Source organism: Mercenaria mercenaria, chromosome 4 (genome assembly GCF_021730395.1).
Source record: "Mercenaria mercenaria strain notata chromosome 4, MADL_Memer_1, whole genome shotgun sequence".
NCBI lineage: Eukaryota > Metazoa > Mollusca > Bivalvia > Venerida > Veneridae > Mercenaria > Mercenaria mercenaria.
Genome location: NC_069364.1, coordinates 55973871 through 55995362, shown reverse-complemented (window position 1 = coordinate 55995362; position 21492 = coordinate 55973871). Strand labels below are relative to the sequence as shown.

Here is a 21492-nt window from a genome sequence, read left to right as displayed (position 1 = left end):
ACATTGCTAAGGCTTGGTTTCTTCTTTCAGGCTGTCACTCTTGCAGGGAAACCCCTGACAGGCAGGGATGTAATATCCTTATTATCATTGCAATATGTAGTCAGACATGCACAAAGACCCTTGATATGTCTTTTAAATTCAAAATATATAGGAAAAGTTCTGGAGTTGCTATATAAGCCATTAAATATTTTAAGAGCATAGCACTTATTTTCCTTTTATGTCACTTGTGCTGAAATTTTCAGAAAAAAAGTGTGAGGGATGAACAATTGATAAAAGTAACCCATTGTCATGTTCAATAATGCATGTTTTAAATCAGATTTGCCAATGCACATTTTCATTACTTTCAATTTCAGTAAAGGGGTATTTACAACGTGGAATTATCTCAAACCTTATGAAAAATAATAAAGAGGCAGTCAAGGCATATGAAAGAGCCCTGCGGTTTGATCCTAACTGTACAGTAAGTGAATTTATTTTCTTAATATTTAGTCTCTACTAAATCTTACATGAATAGAAAAAATATATGATTGACAAGAAAGAGGGCACACTGTGCGCCTATATTGATACTCTGAGTCTGCTATTACTTGGTTTAGTTACGTTTGGACTTCTTATAAACATCGATTACAGTCTGATGGGTTAAATCATATCTCAGTCCAGAATTGAATTGAGTAACATTAAGAACAGTATGTAGTGTTTTTTCCATTTTCTAACTGTTAGGCCATCTTACCAAAGACATAAAAAATAGTACTAGTAGCTCCCTGGCTTGGCACTCGGCATTAAGGTGATAGCATTAAAACTGGTCAACCAGGTGTCAGTATAATGTGACTGGGTGGTGTATTATATTATATGTCTGCGGCGTGATATTTCATTGAGGCAGCAAAATAAAGCTGGGAATATTGCTCACTGCTGCAAGTAGACACTGTCGTTCGTATGACTGAAAGATTGTTGAAAAAGACGTTACATATACACACACATGCGCGCGCACACATGCACACACACACACACACATGCATTATCAGATGTTGTGTCTCAGTCATTGTTTGAAGGATTTCATCAAACATGATAGCAGAAATGTAAGCTGCTATAGGGAAAGCGGGGGGAAGGGAGGGGGTCTTCTGACAGCTCTTGTTTATATGTTTGTGGATTTAATTTGTGTTAATTTAAACCTAAGACCATAATAAATGAATTCCTAGATTATTCTCACCTCCCTCCCCCTCGTTTTATGTATCACTATAAGATCTCGGTTCCTTTCTTGAACTGGCCAGATCCCATTATGGGTTCCAGAGTTAAAGTCCCTGAAAGGGCCAAAATTAGCTATTTTGACCTTGTTTGCACAATAGCAGCTTCATTTATGATTTGATTTTAACCGGACTTGCACATAACTTGTATCACCATAAGATCTTGATTCCTTTTTATATACGCCCAAAGGGACGTATTATGTTATTGCCTCGGTGTCCGTCTGTCTGTTGGCTAGCAATTTCCCTTCTGCTCTGTAAATCTTGAACCCCTTGAAGGATTTCAAAGAAAACTGACACAAATGTTCATATCATCTAAACAGAGTGCAGAGCACATGTTTCGGATGGCTCACTTCAAGGTCAAGGTCACACTTGGGGGTCAAAGGTCGACAACGACCGGTCTCTGGTGCCCTCGTAGAAAAATACTCATAAAAAGGCAGTGAATAGTGACCACCTGGCGACCACGACCAGCGATCGGCCTGATTCATTCCCAAGGGTCATATTTGCCCCCAATTAACGACTAAGCTGGACCGTTCCGGCATAAAAATACTTAAATTTCGCCGAATTTTCACAACTTTCACCTTATAGCAAACATAGTAATTACTGCTTGATTGAAAATTTGCAAGTTTGCACCGGCCGAATTAATACATAGAACATAAAGAAAGCAAGAAGCTGTGAAAATACTTTTTATCAGCATGATAATGGCTAACTGAGAAGTGACCCTTCTCCCCGAATAAAGAAAATCTATGAACAAAGACCACTTTTGCTTGTTCCCAAGAGTGGTCTTTGTTCACAGGTTTGACTGTATATTGTTTTACATTTGCATTGCATTGCAGTGCTCTTGTTTTTATTTGGCAGATTCTTCTTTTGTTCACTTACAATAGTTTTTTATGCCCCCACTTTTGGGGGGGGGGGGGCGCATATGGATTTGCCCTTGTCTGTCCGTCCTTCCGAGAATGTTGTGTCGCGCGTAGCTCCAAAAGTATTTGACGTAGAGTCACAAAACTTTACAGGAATGTTGGTCAGCATGTGTAGTTGTGCACCTGGGGTTTCGCGTCCGGATTCATTCAGTCCTGTAGGAGTTATGGCCCCTGACTTCGTAAAAATTGGTCATTTTAATGTTGTGTCGCGCCTAGCTCCAAAAGTATTTGACCTAGAGTCACAAAATGTTACAGGAATGTTGGTCAGCATGTGTAGTTGTGCACCTGGGGTTTTGCGTCCGGATTCATTCAGTTGGGTAGTAGTTTTGGCCCCTGACTTAGTAAAAATTGGTCATTTTAATGTTGTGTCGTGCGTAGCTCCAAAAGTATTTGACCTGGAGTCACCAAAGTTTAAAGGAATGTTGGTTAGCATGTGCAGTTGTGCACCTGGGGTTTCGCGTCCTGATTCACTCAGTCTTGTAGGAGTTAAGGCCCCAGACTTAGTTAAAAATTGATCATTTTAATGTTGTGTCGCGCGTAGCTCCGAAAGTATTTGACCTAGAGTCACCAAAGTTTACAGGAATGTTGGTCAGCATTGGCAGTTGTGCACCTGGGGTTTCGCGTCCTGATTCATTCAGTCTTATAGGAGTTATGGCCCCTGACCTAGGAAAAAATTTGTGTCCCTTGTCATGTAGTGGGGGCATCTGTGTATGGACACATTTCTAGTTTTTAAATTACTTCCCTTGTATATTACTATAAATAGCTTATTTAGTAATTTTTTTATTATTGGCCGTAGGGAGAAACTGAGACCACTTTCTGTGGTATAACATGGATGGTACCTCTAATTTTTAGGTGTTTTTGGACATATCTGTGCCTTGTAAGAATTTTTTTTTCTTTTTGGTTAAAGCAGTGATACTCAGGTGAGCAATATAGGGCCATCATGGCCCTCTTGTTTATTCCTCTCTCTCTCAAAAAAAAAAAAAAAAAAAAAAAAAAAAAAAAATGTATGAACCGCGATAGGGTTTGGTATATTTGTTTTAAATTTAATGCTGCCGCATTTTTTTTAAAATACCGAATATTCCCATGTATAATGCGCAGTTTTTTTTTACCCCTGGGACCAGCCCCGAATTATGGGTGCACATAATACACAGGTAAAGACGACTTTTCAACTTCAAAACCTATTTTTATACGCCCGAAGGGACGTATTATGTTATGACGCTGGTGTCCGACCGTCTGTCCGTTAGCAATTTCGTGTCCGCTCTGTAACTCTTGAACCCCTTGAAGGATTTCAAGGAAACTTGACACAAATGTTCACCACACCCAGACGACGTGCAGAGCGCATGTTCCAAATGTCTCGCTTCAAGGTCAAGGTCACACTTAGGAGTCAAAGGTCATATCAGTTTGTTTCGTGTCCGCTCTGTAACTCTTGAACCCCTTGAAGGATTTCAAAGAAACTTGACACAAATGTTCACCACACCAAGACGACGTGCAGAGCGCATGTTCCGGATGACTTGCTTCAAGATCAAGGTCACACTTAGGGGTCAAAAGTCATATCAGTTTGTTTCGTGTCCGCTCTGTAACTCTTGAACTGCTGGAAGGATTTCAAAGAAACTTGGCAGAAATGTTCACCACATTGCAACGATGTGCAGAGCGCATGTTCCGGATGACTCACTACAAGGTCAAGGTCACACTTAAGGGTCAAAGGTCATATATGACTTTGCTTTGTGTATATTGCTCTGCATTGCAGTGGTCTTGTTTTTATTTGGCAGATCTCTTTTTTTGTACCTACAATAATTTTTTTTTGAATTACTTCCCTTTTATGTTACTATAAATAGCTTATTTTGAAACTTTTTTATTATTGGCCGTAGGAAAAAACCGAGACCACTTTTCTGTGGTACAACATGGATGGTACCTCCAATTTTAAGGTGTATTTTTACATACCTGTACCTGATAAAGATTTTTTTGTAGACTTTGAATTTTTTTTTTGTGGACTTAGATTTGTTTTTTGAAGTTTTCCTTTTGTTGTTCCAGTCCTTTGGGGCTTCAACAGTCAAGTTCTTAAAATTTTGCTCCTATCCTATGATGTAAGCCTTCGGGCGTATATTGCCCCGCTTGGCGGCGCTCTTGTGGTTTTTTATTTTCGCCATTTTGTTAAAGGGAAACTGCTCACCGCGCTTACTGTATAAAATCTAAGATTGCTGTTACGTTCCATAAAAGATCAAGTTTCAAACCAAATTAATTTCATATAAATTTAAAAGTATTTTGATGAAAGAAATATTAAAAGTCACAAATATTAGGATACTTATAAAAAATCAGGGATTATTTTAACCGAGATCAAACTGTGAACAACAAAATTGACAGGAGGTAACAAGTTAAAGCCCCGATCTCACATTCCCGGTGACGGCCCTTGTTCCTCCCGGTATATATTAGCCGCGGTATACCTGGATGAACCATGACATTTTTTTTTTTTGCAAAAATGTAAGCTGGCTCTCATATTCCCGAAGGTGTCCCGGTAAACCCCCGATAATGAAGCAGAATCTACACTTTGACCCCGGTTTAGTCCCGGTCCGACACCGGATATCCATGGTGATTGTCCGGCGTGATCCCGGTGTAACCCCGAGTGACCCGGGTTGTAGCTGGTTGTGCCCCGATGACCGCCTGTAGCACCCCGTCATAGCCCGGCTGAGATCCGGTGACACACTGGTGCCTACCGGTTCTTACTCGGTAGCATATAAAACAGGACGCACGTCGGATCCCAATCAGTTATCTTGTAGTCATTAGAAGTGAAACATGATGCCGAAGACCAGAAAATTGCCACCAGTGAGAAGCCAGGTTGACGACGACTCTACTGAGAGGCAAACACAGAGCCCAAAGGACGAAGGCTCTGCAAAATCCTCCCTCCCCAAACCCAGTTCATGGTATATCACCTTTAAATTACTCCCCACAATCTCCGGGGCAAGACCAAAAGAAAAAGAAGCCAAGAACAGTACCCTTACGTCATACAGATGAACAAGATGTAACTGATAATTCATCCGATGGAGCCTATAACTTTGGGGGTTTTTTGGTTTGTTTTTTTGTTGGATTTAACGTCGCACCGACACATGATAGGTCATATGGCGACTTTCCAGCTTTAAATGGTGGAGGAAGACCCCAGGTGCCCCTCCGTGCATTATTTCATCACGTGCGGGCACCTGGATAGAACCACCGACCTTCCGTAAGCCAGCTGGATGGCTTCCTCACATGAAGATTTCAACACCCCGAGTGAGGCTCGAGCCCACATCGATGAGGGGCAAGTGATTTGAAATCAGCGACCTTAACCACTCGGCCCCGGAGCCTGTATCTGTTCTAGTTTATGATATACTATAGTAGTTCATTTTCATGTTCTCTTAACAAACACTCTAACTACACTGATTCAAACTAGGAGTGTTTATGTTTTTATATACTCTAGCATCATATTACCTTATGTTACCACAACTTCACTGTCTGTTACCGTCGTAGATCCGTGATCTCACCTGTCAGCATTGTGTGGCCGGAATCACCCGGCACACACCTGGTTAAACCCGGACAGTCCGTTGTAAAATGGAGTGTTACCAGACTCAACCGGAGGTTTGCCGGCAGTTTCCAGATATAACCGGGAGTTAATCGGCGAATAAACCTAGGCTTACCGTAACTTTCCCTACCCCCACTGGTACAAGACAGAGCTATACTGTGCTTCGCCTGCGCTATGCTGTCCCAGGACCGGCGTTCACCGCAGCTCTACTGTGTATAAAGTGATTGCCAGTGACACCGGATTATTACGGAATATCACGGTAGACACACGGTCATACACTGTGGATACCCGGAAATTGCTGGCATTGCGTCGATATTGCACAGAATATGCCGGTTTTTGCCATCGTTCCTGGTGATTCCCGGTTCTATTAAACATTTTAAAACAACCGGAGCCGTTTGCTGGTTCGACAAGGTTCATCAAGGATCTTCCCGGACGTGCACGGAATTGTCAAGGTTGTACGCAGGTTAAACAAAGTTGAACAAGGTTTATCCCGGATCATTGAACCGGGAGACCAAACCGTGACAGTGAGATCGGGGCTTAACTGCTGATAATTACTGGCTTTTTTATTATTAAAAGAAAGAAAAAAATACACTGGGACCCCGTTATAACGCTGTCATCGGGGTCCAAGGTTCGAGACCTGCGGATCTAGCGGGGTTAAATTTATAACGTGGGTTGATCGTATCCGCGGTAAATGCAATACCCCACCCATCGGTAATGTATTTGACGTATTTTGGACGCTGTTTTATGTTAATAAGAAATAAGAATCATATAAACGAGACATTTATTAACCTTAAATGCTACTGAAAAATACATTAAAAGAATTATAATACTGTGTCATCTTCTCATTTTGTCGTGATTCTAAAAGAAAGTTGAAATTATTTATCCCGGAAGTAAACATGTATAACGCTGTGTGAGGAGTGCGTGGTCATGAGAATTACATACGCAATGCAACTGCACTGCGGGTTTATGTAACTAAAAGAGAAAAAATGCGGACAGTCTTAAAAAAATAATTTTGAATACATGAAGGAAATCGATAAATAAGATAGAAAATTGTTAAATCGCCGTCGTTAATATACGATATATAAAAGGGAGAACATTCTCAATATAGCTTTCAGTGCATCGAATCTTTGCAAATTCCGACAAACTGAGAATGATGATTATGAAAAACGGCTGCATTTTATTACAAAACTAGGCCTGTTGTTCGATTTTTATTCACTCGAGTGTTAATGGCATCCGCTTAATTGGTGCAAACTTAAACGGTTTGGTAGTTGAGTGACCGATGTTACACGCTTGTTAATGCAAATAATTTAATTTTGACACGGTACTGATTCACCTACCACATGTGTATATAGAGCCGACACAAAAAATAAGTCTAAATAGCCGAAACTGGTTTCATAGACATTTGGTGCTGGTAACTAGCCACTGCCTTTCATCTACATACATAACGTCATGAATAAAAAGGAAATCGTACAGCTTTAATGTCATATGTAGTGCCTGTCCGGTCTGGTCCGACATACGTGAGGATAGCCCTACCGGAAGCCGAAAAGGGTGATTTCCTGTGGAGCGTTCCAGCCGGTCAAACCGTCCATCATAAAACCATTCAGATATCTGCCTGTAGACAAGCATCTACATCATCATCATCAGGGCTTCGGAAATTTGCCGGTTTGTCGGTTTTGGACCGATTTTTGACTTTTCAGACCGATTAGTGAAGTGAAAAAACGAAAAAAATCGGTCCCGTAAAAATGGAGAAAAGTATAAATTTCGGTCTGACATCTCAATACACGATCACCTACCAAGTAGGAAATTGTTGGTCGCACCTTCAGATAATCAATAAATGTGTCAATCGGTCTGATTGTCACTTTGATAATCGGTCCGTAATTAGCGCGTGACGCAATCAGTGCTCGCGCGGCACATCCTTTAATGTTTGCAGACAGCCGACTGCGGTGTAATAAACATTTTTGACTGGTTTCCTAACGTTTCTGACTGGATCCAAATCATTTCGACGGGGATCCACTTCTTTTATTTAGAATCCGACGGATGGTTTATTTCAAAAGGCTATGTTTGATCACAGTAACAAACAAATGGTTGCTGCATTTAATCAAAGAGCTATAATTGTACATTATAGGTCTTTGATTTAATGAGACATCACACGGAAAACCGATAAAAATAATTTTTATAATTACTTGATTTGAAAAAATTACATGATTCATTTGTTGGGGCTCCAGTTGAAACAAATGCAGAAAATCGTCTTTGCAACCCGACTGTACAAAAAAGAAAAAAATGGACGGGCAACCACGAATGATAAAGAAAACCGGAGTGGCACTGTTTATCAAATCGGTCTTTTAAAAAACGTTTCAAAATGAAATTTTGTTTACATCAGAAGAGAACATATAACTTAATAAAATGTAGTTGCTTATTGAAGTACAACGTAAGTGAAATGAAATATCTGTGGCCAACCCGCGTGACATTTTGGTACTATACATGCGGGAAATTCGATCTCAGCGTTCAAATAACGTACACATTCGGTCCGCGGCAGAGTATTCCTTAAATACTGAGGCTGTTTAGCAGAGAATATGTGTCGTGTAACTCACTTTGACGCATTGTATTTTATAGAATTCCGTCAAAGAATGAGGAAACATCACAAAGTATCTGCCGTGTATACGGTATCGAAGTCACGTGCGTTGGCTTTTAGACTAGTTACGCACACGGTGTCAATGCCTCGTATTATCTCGGAAAAACATCGAAATTTAAACAAAGTAACGATCACACATAACACTGAACAGGGTTTTCCCGGACGCAGGTTTTCTGCGTCCCTGACGCGCTTTTACTGCTTTGAACTCGCATTTGTTAGTGCCTCTGCGTCCCACTGGACCCGCAAAATCGGTCACGAAACTCCTTTGCACTGAAGCCTCCTTTGCGCAGATACCCATGTAAAATGCGCAGTTTTTTACCACCGGGACCATCCCCGAATCGTGGGTGCTCATTATACACAGGTATAGACGATTTTCAAACGTCAAAACAAGTTTTGTTATCGATGTTCGCCATTTTGGTAAAGGGAAACTACTCTCCGCGCTAACTGTCACCGCTAAAATCTAAGATTGTCGTTACGTTCCGTAAAAGATCGAATGGTTTATTTTTTTATTAAACAAAATTAATTTCATATAAATTTAAAGTATTTTGATGAAAAAATATTAATAAATCACAGAAATTATGATACTAATTAAGGATCGAGTATTATCTTTAACCGAGATAAAACTGTGAAGAACATAATTGACACAAGGTGACACGTTAATTGCCGGTAATTACTGGCTATTTGATCATGACAAAAGGACTACCACACCTTTTGTAATCGGTCTGAATTGAGAAGCTCATGCCATTTTGAAAGATACCAACTGCTATCTAAATTGAAAAGATACAATTAAGTTCATTCGGTTTTAGGGTAAATTTTTATAGTAATAATGTCCATTTTCAAGATCAATAATTTGTGGACCCCCAAAAATTATTAGGGACCCTTAAATTAGCATCCATGGGAGTCCATGGACTCCCAAATAAAAAACCCGAGGGAAAACCCTGACTGAATAACTGTCTTCATTGTATGGTAACGCGCGGTGACTGGTAACTCAGTTTTAATGCATGACATGCTTATTTCTTTACCCTATCACGTTTTACAAAATATGTAATACATGTATTGGGAATGTGGTGGGTGGGGTAGCGCCGATGTCAGGATTTTCGTTTCGGACCGATTGAGTTATCAAAATTTCCGGAGCCTTGATCATCATCATACTAAGGTTATTGGTAAGTTGTCTTGGGCTATATTGAAAAATCACCAATTACAATATTGGTGGCAGCGGTGATTTAGAGCCCAATTTCGTCGACCAATAAATCGTTACCTAGCAGAATTTGATTTTTAGATTCGGCCATTTTGCCGATCTAAAAACTTTGTAATTTGGGTGAGATAAAGGACCAAGGGGGGCGTAATTGTATTTAGACGATTACGTTCTTGGTCAGATACATTTAAAATTTTATTTTGAGTGTATTTAGTCGAATAATTGAAATAATTATTTGAATCTCGCGGATAACTGTCTGCGCATGCGCCATCAGAAATCCAGGAAGTCGGCATTTCAGTTTCCTTTGGTGAATTTTTCAGGATCCATAAAAGGTATATTTTTTGGATTAGTCTGGAATTGAAATAATAAATTTATTTCTATATTGTTTGTTGTTATTCTTTTGATTTTTATCGAAGATGGCACAGAAAGAAGATTCAAAAGGTAAGCCTTTTGCTATAGAAGTAAGTGCACAGGTGGTCCCAATTAATTTTGCGACACTTGAGCAATTAAAAACAATACCGGGCATAAATGAAAAAATTGCCAAGGCACTTTTGTCAGTTCGTGAGTATACTGGGAATTTAACCCCAGAAACGCTGTCGGTAATTTGTCGTAAGAAATTTACGGACTTAGAGCTGGGTAAAATTGATTTTATCCGGAATAAAATGTGGGTACAGGTGGAAGGTGATGAAGAGGCTAAGACTCCTAAGGAGACTAGTATAGCATCACGTATAAAGGCCGAAGGTATAAGGTCTGCTCATGCTAGACCTGGGGTTTCGCCATTAAGGGCCATCCCCAGACCTATTTATATGTCTGCAATGGCTCAAAAGGAATTTCAAAGTAAATTTCAGCCATTGTTGATAAGTCCGGCCGAATTTGTATCTGCAACACCGGCGGGCAGGAGTAAAACAGATGTACCAAGGACGAAATTAAAGTTCGACCTTGGTGAAACTAGCACCCCTAAAGAGGGTGATGGTAATGCGAATGCCGGGCTTCTAGAAACAGGCCTTGCGGAACCTGCCCTGTCCCAGAAGCACTGTGCTGGGTCTTACTCTCGTCTCGCTCACGCGGACGAGGCTTAACCGGACTAACCGGCTTCCCACTGCCTGAGGGTTTTGTTGGGCTGTTACTTCCCAACAACTTTTCGGCAGTTCCAGAAGAAACCGATTCTGACTCGCTGTCAGCCTCTCCCCCAACAAGCAATTGCTGCTCTGTCGGAGGGACCGACTCGAGATTCTCACCAGTCCGTTCAATAGCCGGATCTGTCCCTAATCGGATGTCCCTACTCTGTTCACGTGGGGCATCCTGCCACTTGGATTTACGAATGGGCCCCAAACGGCTCACATTCTGGGAAATCCACTCACGGGAGTGACACTGTAGAATGTCTAACTCCCTGGCCAGATCCCTTAACCAACTAAACTTATGCCTGTTTCTGGCTTCACGGACATGGTCCAACAGGATTTCAAACCTGTTCGGTCGCCTACTAGAGGTGATTTTTACAGCCAGTTCCTTTGGGTTCATCAGGTTGCCCATCTTGAGCACCTTCATTGCCCTGCCCAGACCGTCCCTGTACTCTTCAGCCATGATTCTGAAAATAGACCCAAAAAATGATCAATTTTGAGTCCTCACTCTTCTTAGACAGTCTGGACACTTGTATTGATTTATGTCTAGTGCATCTGAAGCGGTTATGTTCACACAGGACCCATGGAACCACTCTTTACAGAAATCACACTGGATCATAAATCTACCCTGCCATGGCTTTCGACATAAGCAGTAGACTCTGTCGCTGCCTTTAGCAGCAGTTATGTCACCTGGATTTTGCTCCCAGTGCTTAATCCACCGTGGCACTTCCCTGTCCTTACACTGTTTTAGTCTATCATGGTTTACTACCAAAACAGCATTTCTTAGTTTAACACGGAAGAGGAATGATGACAATTTGGATACTATCACCCCTGGTCCCTTCCATGGTGGACAGAGCTTGCGGCATTTACCCTTCAATACCGCAGTATCAAGTAGGTAGACCCTATCACCTACCTCATAATTCCTCTCAAGTAAACGCAAGTCATAATTGCGCTTCATCATTTTTGCTGGCTATATCATGTGCATCCCGCAACTTCTGGACCAATTCATCTGAGTAATCACTAGGGGACTGGCTTTTACCCAGATGCTGAGGAAACATTAGGTGAGCAGGCGCATTGACCTCCCGACCTAACATTAACTTATTGGCCGTAAACCCGGTCATACGGTTCACAGATGATCTCAACGCCCCAGCTATTTGCTGAAGGTGCAAATCCCACTGGTGATCAAATAGCCAGTAAATCCCACTGGTTTTGTGATTTGCCAATGAAACACCTAACCGCATCCATCAGAGTGCGATTATACCTTTCTACCTGACCGTTTGCAGAAGGTCTATACGGAGTAGTCCTTGCTTTGTGTATTTCAAGAACTTTACAGACCTCCGTAAACAGTTTCGATTCAAAATAAGTCTAAATAGCCGAAACTGGTTTCATAGACATTTGGTGCTGGTAACTAGCCACTGCCTTTCATCTACATACATAACGTCATGAATAAAAAGGAAATCATACAGCTTTAATGTCATACATATCTTGATGGAAGATTTCTGTTAATGAAAACCAGAAAATTTCCTAAAGAACTTAGCTTAAGTGTTCAGCCCTATGTGTCAGCATACCAGGATTTAAAACCAAAAAGACACATTACATACTAAAGGCATACAGTAGAACATTTTCACAGGCATGTGTAACGGTACATTTTGTTTTTCATTCTTGAAATTCAAAGTTGAATAGAAATGTTTCATAATTTGTTTTCTGACTGTCTGATAACCTGTCGCGTGATTCAAACTGGAAAGGAATGACAGCGGTTTATTTGGTTATTAATAAAACCCGGCCCGACCCGGCCCGGACCAAACCACGGAAATAGCCGATTCCGATTGTACGGAAACCACCGGAAACTTACGGACGGAAGGCTAATATAATTACGAATGGTGATATCGTCATCTTTATCAAGGCAATTATGTGTATTTCATTTCATTATTACAAAAGTAGAAGCAAAGTATTAACTATTGATGATACGTATGTTTGATGAAGTATTGCACTTGACATAAGCAAAGACATAAAATAACAAGATATTTGAATCACACTCAATCAAAGAAGTAATACGTTCGGCAGTCGATGTGTCATTTTGTGTACCGGACAGACACGAGATAGCAGTTTGCAGGATACTTTCAACAGAAATGGACAGGCTAGTTAAATGTACGTCGTTATTTCACACCTAACGATGTGACACTAGGTTGTGTAGTAAGGCGAAGGGGTCTATACCATGCACTGGAAGTATTTATAAAATTTGGTTGCCCGACCAAGATAGCGTTTTAGCATATTAAGTATAATGAAAATATCTTGTCTTAGGGAACATATGAATATAAACACTCTTACATTAAGGTTGTCAAAGATTTGCATTGATAAGTACACATTTTGCGAAAATTAACTAGAAATGTAAGTTTATGAAATTATTATTATACTCCTTCTGCCTATCTCGGTTGCGCAACCAAGATAGATCGAAAATAGATGAACTACGAAGCTATGCGCTGTTTTCATACTTGCCATTTGTTTCAGGTTGTTGAAGTATTCAAATTTGAATATAAAACTAAATAAACTAATAAATCATATCAAAATCTAAAAACATAGTCCACTTTTTACATTTTTTTCATATTAAAGGGAGGCAATTACAAAATTTCATAAAAAATATCGAAGTTAACATTTCCAGAAGAGGTCTAACTCTATGTAATAGGTCTTTGTTCCTGAAATACAAGAAAACTGAAAAAAAAATATCATAAAATGTTGCTCAAATGATAAATCATATGATTTAGCTTTAAACAAAACCGGGTGATTTTGTATGGAGATGATACCCGGAGTTACAGTAAGTTGTAGAAATGAATGGACTGGAGTATAAAATATGAAAGATCGGTCGCAAAGTTTCGAACCCGGACCCCCCCCCCCCCCCCCCCCACACACACACACCGAAACATGTCCGCTCAGTCTGTTTAAAACAAAACAATAAAAAACGGTAAATATCTAATACGGATAAATGGGAGGGTAGTGATAGCAATGAACTTTCATGTTTTAACAATTTACTGCTAACGTTATTTTTGTTTTTAGATTATTTAATTTTTGATTTCTCTTTCTTTTATATTTGAAATAATACTAGCATATCTTTTTAACAAAGAATTAAAAAAAACCCGGTCCGGTCGGACTACGAACTATGCTTTTGCTATATGCTTATACAACTATTCACACAATGTTAACATTTTTGTTTTTAAAATGAACATTTTAAAGCATGGATTACAAATGTGTACAATTCAGATGTTAATTTATTATACCCCACACAATTTCCAGTGCACTTTTCCCATTAGTTTAACTTGAATAATATATCATAAGCGTTTTCATATCTCGTGCGCAAAATCGTTATTTTCAATTTCTGTGCATGTGATATTATACAATAATTGCCTTTTGGTGAGGTCGATATGAGCCGCGCCATGAGAAAACCAACATCCGCCCAGTCTGGTCAGGATCCATGCTGTTTGCTAACGGTTTCTCTAATCGCAATAGGGAGCGGTGGTCTAGTGGATAAGGTGTTGGCCGCTCAATCCAGAGGTCGTGGGTTCGAGCCCCACTGGGGTCACGACCATGACTTCTCATATGACACCAGTACTGGTTTTTCCAGGAAGCGGACTCGAGAGTGGTTACAATAAGCTTGAAGCTTTCATCACAATCGAGCTAAAACAAATTTGTATAAACTAAAAACTAATCGCAATAGACAATGTTGGTTTTCTCATGGCTTGGCTCATATGTGGATTTATCGGCCTGATAAAAGCAATATCAACCTCGAGCGAATTTATCGACTTGATATCGCTTTAACAGGTCGATAAATCCACATATCGACCACACATAAAAACGACAATTGTTTTATGATCAAATCCAGCCTACTCATAAGTATAAACATTAGATACAAATGTCTGCAGCCTTAGGTCATCTTTCGTGGTTAATTGTATACGACGTCGCATTGTTTTAACGTAATAACGCGTGGACGTCACAGCTGGAGGTCAATATGTGTGTTTGGCTCCGCCTTCGAGAAAATACGATTTTTTATCGTTGAACATGTGACTACATCTAGAACAATGGAAAGGACTATAAATATAGATTTAATGATAAAAGCAATAATTTCATATCACATGCGCAACAACGCTATTTTGTTTTTTCTGCGCATGTGATATTACATTTTCATGTCTCCCTATGAGAGATCGATACTTTCGTACTGATTAAAAGACGATGCGCTTATTTATACATAGGATTAAATTACTTTATCTTGTGTTCATACATGTGTGAACCCGGCCTATTTTTCTTTTCTGCTTTTGAATGATTTGTTCTACATGCAACATTTTGAAAACAATTTTTCATCAAATATCAAACTGAAACTATCACCATTAGATTGTAAATTAACTAACTACTAACTACTAAGAAAATGAGTGCTCTCATTATATGTTCCGTAGTTATCGCCGCTTTTCGAATGTTACTGCTGCTGATTTTGTTGAAGTATGTCCATAAATACAGCGTTATGTAACCTCAAGACTATAGATACCTATCAAAAAGTAATGATTTTTATACAGCAAAGTCGTGACAATTTCTAAGTGCTTACTAGTAAAGCCTCCTTAATTCTGTCTTCATTATTTGGTAAGTAATAACTTTTTTAATGTTAAATAAATCATTTCATTATTTTTTAGGTATAATAAAATAAATAATGTATTCCTGAGAGAGTGGTCCCTCAAAATAACTCTATACGTGACTAATATTTCTCAATGCGACAATTGTAAGTTACTTTAGAGAAAGAATTTAGTATTTAAAATGTAAATGTATAATAAAATGTTGACGAAAATGGGCTTAAAATCCTAAAAGGCCACAACAGGAAATAATTCTTCCCGGCTAATTCTGACTTTTAAGTTGGTCGGGACTTTGATATGCACAATCAAAATTTTCCTAGCACCACAGCATAAGAATGAACCTGATAGTCATTTTATAATTTTATTTCATTCAAAAACATTTCAGGAACATTTTCAGAAAATAAAAGATACATACTAAGTGGCGAACGATCAGTAAAATGTTTAGTAAGAAGTACTATATTATGTTTTTCATCACGCCGCTTTTGTGTGTAACATGTATTCAGGGATACACGCGTAACAATAAAGATCGGAAAGAAATCGAAAATGGCTAACAAAATAAGAAAATAATTAAATGAAATTTATGCTGTTGTAAACTTTTTTGTGGTGATTAACTTATTTTTCCCTTAGATACAAGCATTTGTATGCAAAAATTGAGTGTGCAATAGCTGCGCGTGAAAATAGGGTAGGAGAAAATTAAGACAATACCACGAAAACGAAAAAGGAGATCCCTGTTTATTTTTCGCTCATATTACAATTCAAATTTTTTTTTATCATTATTGTATTTGTGAAAAAAGAACACACTACTTAGTCATTCCATTTGAAAACATATAGGTTTCAACGGGCCTGCTATACCAAATGAAACATAATTACTTTTTGGATATAATGGAAACCCAAAAGATAAATTAATCTCCATAAAACAGAAACGTCACAACTATATATATTTAGGGTTGAGCTAAAATGTGATTTCTCGACGCGATTTGCGTAAGGAGTACGAATTTTTCCTTTTCAATACAATGTAATATCGGGTGAAGATCAACTTTTACAATTATTTAAACAAGTTATGAAGGATGCAACTTGTTTTTGGAAAATCCCGCTCATTACACTTTCTTTGTCGAAAGTTGAAAAAAAAATTGTAAGGTTAAAACTTTTCTGAGATGCTTTATGGATTTGGCCACACATGGGCAGTTTAACAAACCAATTATAGCTGAAGAATTACACTCAGATCTTTCGTAAAAAACTGCAAACTATCGTACAATTACTCGGTATATACAAAAGAAGATGCATAATTACAATAGGTTTGGTTCTACCAATGAAAAACTCACAAAACGTAGGTCTCAGAATGCGACAGCATTAAAGCTGCTCAATATAGATCCAAGTACAGTTCACTTCCGGTGTGGTCACGTAACCATAGTAAAGTAAGCAGTGTTAGAGTAAATCGTCTGCAGTACATTGTGATATTGATAAATTTACAAAAAAAATCTTAATGAAGAAATTTGTGAGATTTGAAGAAACAACATCCGTTCAAAGTTTTATTTTGCTTTTTCGAGACTTATTTGTAAATTATGATTAGCGGGCTCAAACGATTCTTCAGTTGTTATGTATCAAAAATGCCGAGCACTAGCAAACTGACTGAAAAGGCATTCTGTATACAATAATATATCAAATCAACCTAAATAAATTGCAAAGTTTTGCAAGATATGTCTAACCATTGAAGTTTAATTTTGAAGTATCTAAATTCATAATCTGAAAGTGTAGAGCATTGGTAAATATCCAAACGAACCTTAACAAGTTTTTAATTGGTCTTTTTTCACGAAACAGTGTGAATCGTTCTGTATACTGAAAGCAGTTAAATGGTAATTTTGTTCCCATTTAAAATATTTTTTTTCGCGTCGAGTTTTGGTTCACCAACTAATGTGAAATACACTCGGTGACTGCTTCCTGGAAAGTAACCAGTACTCGCACCGAAAGAAAGGACTGTTGGAGTCACGGTCAAAATCCGCTGACAGGATTCGAACCCGCGACCTCCGGTTTACGAGACTTCTGTACAAAAATGAAAAAAGGTAAAATTTGTATCTCGATTCTACTCTATATAGTTTTGAACTAATTTGAATATAACTTAAGTAAGTCAGTTTATTCAGAGATTACTTGCAAACTTAAAAAAAAAATGTTAAAACATTATAGCAACCTGCCGAATATGAAATCGATTATCGAAAGTGCAAAGGCTATGCCACAAACTGCAATGTACCACAATATATTCAATGTGTGACTTTCATCGTACGTCAATTCAGTCGACTAAGTTCAAGAAATACTCACAATACTGCGTGAACAAACCTGTCTCAGTATTTGTTTCTATATATTTATACAGGAATATTTTAAAAATATGGGGTACCGTGTGTAAAACTTGTCAATATTCAACGCTGCATTCTTCGTGCGTAATCGGTATCCCGACCTATCCTATTTTTTTACATGACTCTAAATGTTTTATAGTCTTTGAGATTTTTTAAAAACTTTTTAATAAAAAGTTTTAAAAAACTGCTCATTCTATTCTTTAAAAATTGTCAGTGATATTAGAAATTATTCGTATTCATTTTTTTGACATAAAAATAATTTCCGTAAAGTCTCATTGAACAAAAAAGTATAAAAAATCCTGCCTTTTTACTACCTATTTTTTTAGGCATGTTACCGGACACAAAGAATTATTTAGGCTTTGGGAATACACAGGTGAAACAAAAACTCTTTGAGGCCCGAGAGGAATTCCTTTCTTCGAAATATAACAACTTTTTGGACAAAACGAGATTATAAAATAGTATATAATGATAACGATACAAAATATCGGGAACTAATTAGAAGGCTCGTCAAAACAACCGCTATGTATAACGACTTCCTGTGTACAAGTTTACAAATTATATTAAGACGCTTTTGCAACCAGAAAGAACACGCAGTTTTAACCGATTCATCAAAGAAGTTCCTCGCGGGCATCATAAAGTTCAGTGTATTTTTTTTTACTAAATTCTAAATATGTAAATTGATATCGACACGATATCATTCGTAATTATATTAGCCTTCCGTCCGTAAGTTTCCGGTGGTTTCCGTACAATCGGAATCGGCTATTTCCGTGGTTTGGTCCGGGCCGGGCCGGGCCGGGTTTTATTAATAACCATGACAGCTGTACACTTACAGAAAATACGGACCTACCTAATGCATTTCCTTATTTTAATTAGAGGTAGAATTCGGATACAACTAATTCGTACAAAGATTGATCAGGGTCATAAAATTGTCCATGTTTACATGCTACCAAAAACGGTAATGTTTACATCAAACACGTGGTTGGGAGTATCTGTGATTGGCCAAATCGCGGAGAAATGCGACCTTGTCACATGTTTCTTATTTTAAACAAAGCTTCTACTGACGTAAAATAAATGAATTTAAAATGCTATACCATACCTTGGTACAAATATAAGCGTTGTAATTGCCGTCAATTTTCTGTACGTTCAGTTGCTCGTGGGGGCGACCACAGGCCTTGATCCATCTTTTATATTTATCGAGCTGTCTTTTCGGCTTAGGAAACAGTAAAAACTCAATGCCACCCTTCAGTCTTTCTGGATATCTACTGTCTGAATTACAGGTACCCCACTGGCACCATTTCACCATATTTGTTTGGTTGAAATAGTTTTAAAAGTCGAAATGAAATACCATGTACAATCTACTTCGATACAAGAGTTTGTCTAAGCACGGGAGGGGATCCAACATAAGTATTCCCAAATGGGCACCGCTAAAAATCATATGTTTTGCTTCCGGTAGTACATAATTATGTGTTACACATTATGCAGAAAAATACGTGAGATTTTTATTTGTGCTTGAAATATATTGTGAAAATGACATTATTTTGCCAAAAAATCATGATGCAGTGCAACCGAGTATACATTACCTAGCATGTTAGTGCATGTACCTTACCTGTATTTGTAGAAATGACGGAGAAAATCGTATCCTCCGTGAAGCGGTATAACTGAAAAATAGCAACATTTTTATCAACAGGTGGAAACATGTTGTTTAGTTGCCCTGCGCTTGCTTCGTTTTGCCCTCGCAACCTTCCGTATGCTAAACCCCATCCAAAAGAAAAAATATTTGGCGGTCTCCTTGCTAGAAAAATATTTTTCGGCGAAAAACAGAATAGGATACATATATTGTGCATGGGCTACATATGTGATGCATTTAATTTTTTAGAACTCCACAGATCTTGAGCTTAAATGGTACCTGGATAAAGAAATGAACAGGAAATACGTGCCAAGTATATGTCACATCAGTCCAAAAATTATATACATTTGTATGAAAGGGGTAACTTGTAAACGAGCACAGCTTTAAGCTTATATTAGATGTTGTAGAACATTTCCACTTAGGAGTCAATGCATCTCTCCTAAATCCAAAGGCGTTAATGTGTTGTTTATGTGTGTTGACCTGTGTATGTATAGTTTGGTGTATAGGATATTAATTAACTGCCGATACGGTCTGCATAATTATATGTTCTTAAACTTAAGTGTTCTTTTCATGTTTGCTTTACCCGTTCATGTGCGCCTCTATATATATCTTCGGTGGTGTTTTGCATTGTTAATTGAGGAAATTGTCTGTCCGTGAACTGAGTTATAGAGCAAAATATTTGTCTCGGGCAATAGACTCAAAAATAAAATGTAATAAATACTTTACGGTCAGGGTGTTTCAGGAGGTATTTTGGTTTGCCCGATACAGAACTACTGGCCCAGCCTCTCCACTACATGTACATATGATATTGTGGACCTGGCACTTACTTGTGTAAAACTACGTTGTTACATGTATACCGCAACTCTACATTCTAGGCCTATCATAGTTTGTGGAATATAGGAGGGAGGATATACTGCAAGTTACTCGGTCATATAAGCTGCGTCTGGTAGGTAACTTAATCAAATTAAGGGCCCAGGACATATTTCATAATTTAACGACCATGCTCAGTTATAATCACACAATTTTCTACCGAGTGCCTTGCAGTATATCCTCCCTCATATATTGCCACAAACTCTATAGGTCTAGCTTGCGAAGTTACTGCGTAGTTCAACACAAGTAAGTGCCAGGTCCAAAATATCTTGCTATGTGTATTGGAGCGGCCGGGCCAATAGTTCTGTATCGGGCAAACCAAAATTACCTCCTGAATTGAAATCCCAGACTCAAAAGTATCTATTACATTTTATTTTTGACTCCGTTGCCCGAGACACAGATATCTGGCTCTATAACTCAGTTTTAATGTACATGATTCAAAGACAGACAATTTCCACAGTTAATGATGCAAAATACCGCCGAATATAAATATAGAGGCGCAACAAACACGAAAAGAACACTAGGTTCAATAACATATTATTACGCAGACCGTATCGGCAGCAAATATGCTATACACCAAACTATACATGCATATTTCCGACATTCACAGGTCAACACACATAGGCAACACATAAACCCCTTAGGATTTAGGAGAGATGTGTTGACTCCTAAGTGGAAATGTTCTACAGCATCATATGTAAGCTTAAAGCTGTGCTCGTTTCTAATAGGTTATCCCTTAATATACATGTATATAATTTTTGGAATAATGTGACATATACTGGCACGTATTTCCAGTTCGTTTCTTTATCCAGTCAAGATCTGTGGAGTTCTAAAAAGTCTAATGCACCACATATGTAGCTCATGCACAACATATCCCATATCCCATTCGGTTTTTCGCCGAAAAACATTTTTCTAGCAAAGTGATCACCATAATTTTCTTTTTATGCCCCCGAAGGGAGGCATATTAGTTTTCAACTGTCTGTCTGTTCGTTCGTTCGTTCGTTCGTTCGTTCGTCACAACGTTAACTTTTTGCATGAAGGCACTTTACTCGCGAACCACTGCACCCAGGACCTTCAAACTTCACATGCTGATAGTACTTATTGAGTACACCACCCCTACTGACTTTGGGGTCACCAGGTCAAAGGTCAAGGTCACAGGGGCCAACGTTAACTTTCTGCATGAAGGCACTTTACTCGCGAACCACTACACCCAGGACCTTCAAACTTCACTTGCTGATAGTACTTATTAAGTACACCACCCCTACTGACTTTGGGGTCACCAGGTCAAGGTCACAGGGGCCAACGTTAACTTTCTGCATGAAGGCACTTTACTCGCGAACCACTACACCCAGGACCTTCAAACTTCACATGCTGATAGTACTTATTGAGT

At 38.6% G+C, this 21492-nt stretch overlaps 1 protein-coding gene across 1 annotated transcript in view; it reads left to right on the top strand.

Annotated features, from left to right (window-relative positions):
• Nucleotides 1-21492, top strand: part of LOC123552897 (MORC family CW-type zinc finger protein 3-like) — a 404811-nt gene that overhangs the window by 353086 nt on the left and 30233 nt on the right. Inside the window, exon 18 of the mRNA XM_053542214.1 lies at nt 354-457. Within this exon, the coding sequence (XP_053398189.1) occupies nt 354-457 (104 nt within the window). The remainder of the gene's footprint in view (nt 1-353; nt 458-21492) is intronic.